This window comes from Lathyrus oleraceus, chromosome 7, assembly GCF_024323335.1.
Source record: "Lathyrus oleraceus cultivar Zhongwan6 chromosome 7, CAAS_Psat_ZW6_1.0, whole genome shotgun sequence".
In the NCBI taxonomy this organism is placed as follows: domain Eukaryota; kingdom Viridiplantae; phylum Streptophyta; class Magnoliopsida; order Fabales; family Fabaceae; genus Lathyrus; species Lathyrus oleraceus.
The window spans coordinates 6481413-6487634 of NC_066585.1; the positions used below are offsets into that span (position 1 = coordinate 6481413).

Consider the following 6222-nt stretch of genomic DNA (forward strand, 5'->3'; position numbering starts at 1 on the left):
TGATTGCAATATTAAAGCGCCAAGTGTTTCTCACAATAAACAACGCGAATAACTTAGAGCTTTACATTAATAAACATAAATAAATAAAAAAAAATCCATGCATCATTCAATATTTAAAAAAAAACAAAAAAACTCATCATCCACCTTTCTTAGCCAGAAACCAACAAGCTGACTTCCCGACATCACTACTACATGTGCCACAATCAGCAAGCTATAATGGACCAACTTGAATAGAACCAAGTTGCCTTACACGAGGACGTGTCCCATGTGCAAGCGCAAATGAGGCAGTTGATGGAGACCATACAAGTCGTTGATTATGGTCAAGAGATTATGGCGAATATGCAAGAGGAGATGAACCAAAGGGCCCACGTTGTCGCTGCTCCCATTACTACTTCCATTCCTATGGAAAACCCTGTGCCTCCGTAAGGCCCCACTTCAGTCCAGATTCTTGTAGGAGTACTCGACGATGGTCCTCCCCTAGTTATCCATCCTCTGGTTATTGAGATCGAAGATCAACAAGATTCCTTCTTGAGTCCAAGGGATGCCTCTGTTTACGACGCCTTCGATCCACCTACCAACGAGGTAGAGAATAAATTTAAAGCAATTGAGGAGAAGTTGAAAGAATTGGAGGGCTCCAATGATTTGGGTCTTGACACTACCGAAATTTGTTTAGTCCCAAGTGTAGTTATACCGACCAAGTTCAAAGTTACTGACTTTGAAAAATACAAAGGAGCCAGTGACCCTATAACACATGTTAAGGCTTATTGTCGAAAGATGGCCTCCTATTCCGATGACAACAAACTGCTTATGCACTTATTCCAAGACTCCTTGAAGGGAGCATCCCTAGATTGGTATAAGAAACTTGAAGGGATTCACATACGGACGTGGAGGGATATGGCTGAGGCCTTCCTAAAACATTATCAATACAACGCTGACATGGTGCCCAACCGCACCCAGCTGCAAAATCTGACTCAAAAATCCGAAGAGACTTTTAAAGAGTACACACAACGATGGAGGGAACTAGCGACAAGAGTACAACCTCCTTTGTTGGAGAGGGAGTTGATTGATATGTTTATGGGTAACCTTCAAGGCCCCTACTTGGACCGAATGGTAGGAAGCATATCTTTCAGGTTTCTCTAATCTAGTCCTAGCCGGTGAGAGGATAGAGAACATGATTAAGATGGGCAAAATTCAGAATGTTGTAAGCACTTCCAGAGTAGTGAAGAAGCCCTATGTAGCCTATGGGAAAAATAAGGAAGGTGAAGTGAATGAAACCATTGTGGTAAGAGGGAGAGCCCTAACTTATCGTGTTCCATACCAACAAGTTATCATTGTGGCACCAATTCAAAATCAACAACTGTATGCTATCCTAGTTGATTAACGAGCCAACCAACAACCTGCTCCATACCAACAACCACCATATCAGCAACAGCAACATCTTCATCAATAACAACAACGTTATCCACAACAAAAACAACAACAACAACGTCAACGAAGACCTAAAAGGAGATTCGACCCAGTTCTTATGCCTTACAACCGCATTTTACCATATACTTTACATGGTTCATTGGTGCAGTTAAGGGAGCTAGGACCACCACCAATGGTCCTTCCTCCTGGCTATGATGTAAACGCCGGTGCGAGTTCCACTCCGGCGCTCCCGGTCACTCAATTAAGAACTGTAAATCCTTGAATTACAAAATCCAAGATTTTATAGACTCGAAGGCAATCACTTTTGCACCTAACCGCCCAAATGTGAACAACAACCTGATGCCGCCACATAACAAACCTACAGTTAATGTGGTAGAAATTGATGAAGGAATAAGATTGGTGTCCCGTGTGGACGAATTAAGAACTCCTTTGATTAAGATTAAGGAACAATTGTTGAAAAGAAGTTTGTTTCCTGTATGTGATGCTAATTGTGAGCACTACTTAATCAACCCTCAAGAATGCAAAGTTTTGAAGTCTATTGTCCAACGATTAATGAATGAAAGAATCATAGTAGTGGAGCATCTGTCCACTAGTGAAGATGTGTCAACTCTGGAAATCCTGTACGATGAAGTCTAACCACTATAAATCCCATATGATCTCTCTCCAATGACTACTTCTGATAATATAGTTACTCCTTTGTTGATAACCGTACCCATTTTGTTCCCTTTTGAAAACACTAAAGCAATTCCATGGATCTATGACTCAACTGTCTATATCCATGGAAAAAAGTACAAGAAGAGCCTGTAGCAATCAATAAACCTATGGTGGATATAACCGAAACCAGTGGAGTAACCAGAAGTGGAAGGACTTTTGCACCCACATCTCTTATTATTGACAATAGCAGGACCTCAAATCAAGAGAAAGGCAAACAAGTTGAAGATAACCATCAAAGGCAATATTCCTTACCTATGGAGGAGTTCTTGCACATCATTAAGAAAAGCGACTATAAGGTGGTTGACAAACTCAACCGAACCCCGTTGAAGATCTCAATGTTGTATTTGCTAATGTGCTCCGAGGCACATAGAGATGCCTTAGTAAAATTCTTGAGGGTCTCCCATGTACCACAAGAAATTTATGTCTGTCAAATTGAAGGTGTAGTCAACAACATTGCATCCAGTACCAGTTTGGGATTTAATGACGATGAGCTCCCGCCCGTGGGGGAAAATCACAATAAGGCTATAAACATCTATTTCAAATAGGTAGCCACCATTTTATCTAAGGTGTTGGTAGATACCGGTTCATCTCTGAACTTTCTACCAAAGATCTCGTTGTCTAAGTTAACCATTGAAGGGCTAGTAAGAAAACCTAATGAGTTGGTTGTTAGAGAATTTGATGGCTCGAGGAGGACTGTGATCAGTGAAGTTGATGTGAGAGAATTCTTTACCTTGAATTAATTTTTAATGATAGCAAATTGTGTGATCATCATCCAAATGTTGGTTGTGCATTGCATTACATGATACATGTGTGTTTTATTATGTTTTTCATCCCACTCTATTGTTGCATAACTGTACATATAAACCTACATTGATACTTACCTTTAAATAACAATTAAAATGCATCTTATGTCAGTAAGCATCGATACATAAAGCCTCTGCATCGATACATACAGCATGTGATAAATCATAAAACCTCTCTGTTCAGTATGCATCGATGCATACGAGTCATGCATCAATACATGGAAGACAAAATACTCTATGCATTGATACACACGATCCCTGCATCGATACATGACCAATTGAAACAGCCTGTGTATCAATACATGCGCATTAGGCATCGGTACATACCAGTGAGATAATCACATGCATCGATACACACGAATTATGCATCGATACATGATTAATAAATTTCACCAAAAATTCACACAACTTACAGTATGCATCGATACACACCCTTATGCATCAATACATAAAACTGTTTCATGTTATAACAGCAACTGTCTTGCAGCATATAAAAGACAGGTTACAACAGAAGTGCAAAAACAAGAATTCATTGAGGGAAAACAATTGAACACAGATCAAAAAGCAGTGTTGGAGCAATTGTTTGAGAGCAATTAGAAACCTGAAAGAGACTTCATCTTCTTCATCTTCTCAATCACTTTTCTTCAAGAACATTTACACATAACCATTCTTGTTCTTTGGATTAAAGAAGCATCGAGATAACGTTCAGTGGTACGATCAAGGATCTAGCTGTAGTTTGCAGTGGAACGATCGAGGATCTAGCTGAGTCGAAGATTGAAGGGGGTTTCTAGGAAAAACCTACTGGTTTGTCCTTCAAGAACTGGAGTGTTCTTGAGGGTTTGGGAGTCACATTTGCAGAACATATTCAGCCGCAGCGTTGCGTTTGGAGATCGGGGGATTTCGCAAGCAGGTCGTGGAACCGGTGAATTGTTTGCAATTTTGTGCAGGAAAATCTTGATCGAGCTCAGATCAAGTGAAGGTTCATACAAGAAGAGGTTCTTAGAGTTTAGAATTCTGTCTTTGTATCATAACCTTGTATCAACGGATTCGGCAATAATTGATAATCAAAGTTCTCAATTTCATTTGAAATTGAGAGGGAGACGTACCCACACGCGAGGACGACGTGGGGAACTTCCTTACCAAATCTCTGCGTATCGTACTCTTACCTTACTCCTCTTTACGTTTTTTTTAACTGTTTTCGCAATTTCAGTTAGTGTGTAGTGATTGTTTCTTTTTCAAGACAGCAGTGGCAAGAAAACTTTAATCAAACTCCATTGCTGTTTATCATCGATCACATACACACCAACTGTTTGATAAAACGGTTAGCTAGATTCTATTCATTGGAAATAGACTTTAATGATAAGTGCATTCAATTAGTTAAAATTCCGGTGTGAATTGGTTCTGTCATTCTCATTAAAATCCAGCAATTAAACTTGTGTGTCCGGCTTTCTAGTAGCGGTTCAGAATAGACGGAAGTCGATTCGGGACTAATTTTTCTGCCAACTTTGAAAACTCTGATAAAATTTCAAATCCGTTAAATTTAAAAGAGGTGATCTATTCACCCCCCCCCCCTCTCGATCACTAGCCACACCGTCTAACAGTTGACCTAACCATAAATATTGGACCTCACACTTTCTTTATCACCTTACTTGTAATGGATATATATCCCGCTTAAAGTTGTTTACTCAAGAAGCCATGGATACACTCAGCCAGAGTTGTCATTGTTAGAACAAGATTTGGTTCTGCATCTATACCTTGAGTTTTGATGATAACAATGTTGTATTTGTATGAGAATAATTTTAGTACCCTAATGGTTTGTTATTGTGTATCTTTAATAGCCGATTCTGATTCTGAGTGTATGACATACAACATCATCAGTTTCTGAATGATGTGTTCCAATTCCGCTTATGTGCTAGTCATAAGAACTTCTGAAATATGTTCCAAGTTGCTGCTGCAATGATCTTTCTGATTATGTAATGATTCACTCTTGAGAAGCTTCTGAGGAGATGTTATGTTATTGTTGCAACGTTCTCTCAGTTCGTGCTTCTGGATGTGACTCTGATCATTAAACTTCTGAAGACTGACAAGCTTTTAAAGTTATGTTACTTAGCTGAAGATTCTGAAGATCTCAAGCCCTACATTGAAGTTATCAAGGTTCTGACTGTAGATTCTGAAGATCTCATGCCAGACTACTGACACTGTCAAGGTTCTGACCGAAGATTCTGAAGTTTCTGAATCCAGCTTTATGTTTCTTCATTTCATGCTTCATCTACTTTCATCAGAAGCTAATGAACTTGGAGATAAGATCAAATGGGAACGTGATCAAATAGTACATCTTACAAATCAAACATCCTTTCCACTACCTGAATTTATGGGCAAGGAAAGTACTATACATCACACCTATCACTGATTTTGTGGGCAAATGATAGTATGCAATATCACTCCTTTCACCATCCAACAGTGCACATCCGCTCTATTTAGTTTCCCCATTTTACCCTCTAATTGTCTCTTTTCTTATGCTATATAAGTGAGACTTGGAGACTTGAAGAAAAATAAGAGAGACCACAAAAGAACGCTGAATGCTGCAAGTGCTACAACAATATTGACAAGTTTGTTTCTTTGTGAAAAGTTATCAATTTTGTACACAATTTTTCTTTGAGTATTTGTTTATCATTTGTGTAAAATCTTCTTGTATATAAGCATCTTGTAACATACAAAATACTATTCAAATTGTTTCTTTCATTCCTTAAGGAGACTAGGGTATAGTCGGATCCTTGAGAAGACAAAGAAAGTTGTTCTTTGTGAGTCCTTAAGGAGACTAGGATATAGTCAGATACTTGAGAAGATAAAGAAGGTTATTCTTTTTTATTATTATAATAAGTTAATTATAGTGGATTAAGTCCTTTTTCATAAGGAAAAATCACCTTGGCGGGTAGAGTGGAGTTGCTTTGAGTTTCAAGCAAACTAGGATAAAAATACTTGTGTTTTTATCTCTTTGTTATTAATATTTAAATGGTGTTCTTGAGTTGGTAAAAAGCTTTTGTTTTGTAAAACCAAATTCAACCCCCTTTCTTGTGTTTTCACACCTTCAATTGGCATCAGAGCTCCGGTTCTGATTATGATAAAAGTTGTATCAACATTTCACCATATTGAGTATCGATCCAAGTTTGTGTGAGAAATAATGGTTGCTGCTAATGTTGTTAACAACAATGAGGGAGTTCACTTTAGTGCAAAACTACCAATCTTTGATGGTGAGAAATTTGATTATTGGAAAAAT

General features: G+C 38.4%; 1 protein-coding gene across 1 annotated transcript; it reads left to right on the forward strand.

Moving 5' to 3' along the window:
- The first annotated feature begins 279 nt into the window (after positions 1-279).
- Positions 280-1690, forward strand: LOC127100592 (uncharacterized). Its single transcript, XM_051037823.1, has 3 exons — positions 280-422; positions 540-1110; positions 1577-1690. The coding sequence occupies exons 1-3, from the start codon at positions 280-282 to the stop codon at positions 1688-1690; spliced, it is 828 nt and encodes a 275-aa protein (XP_050893780.1).
- Positions 1691-6222: the final 4532 nt, after the last annotated feature.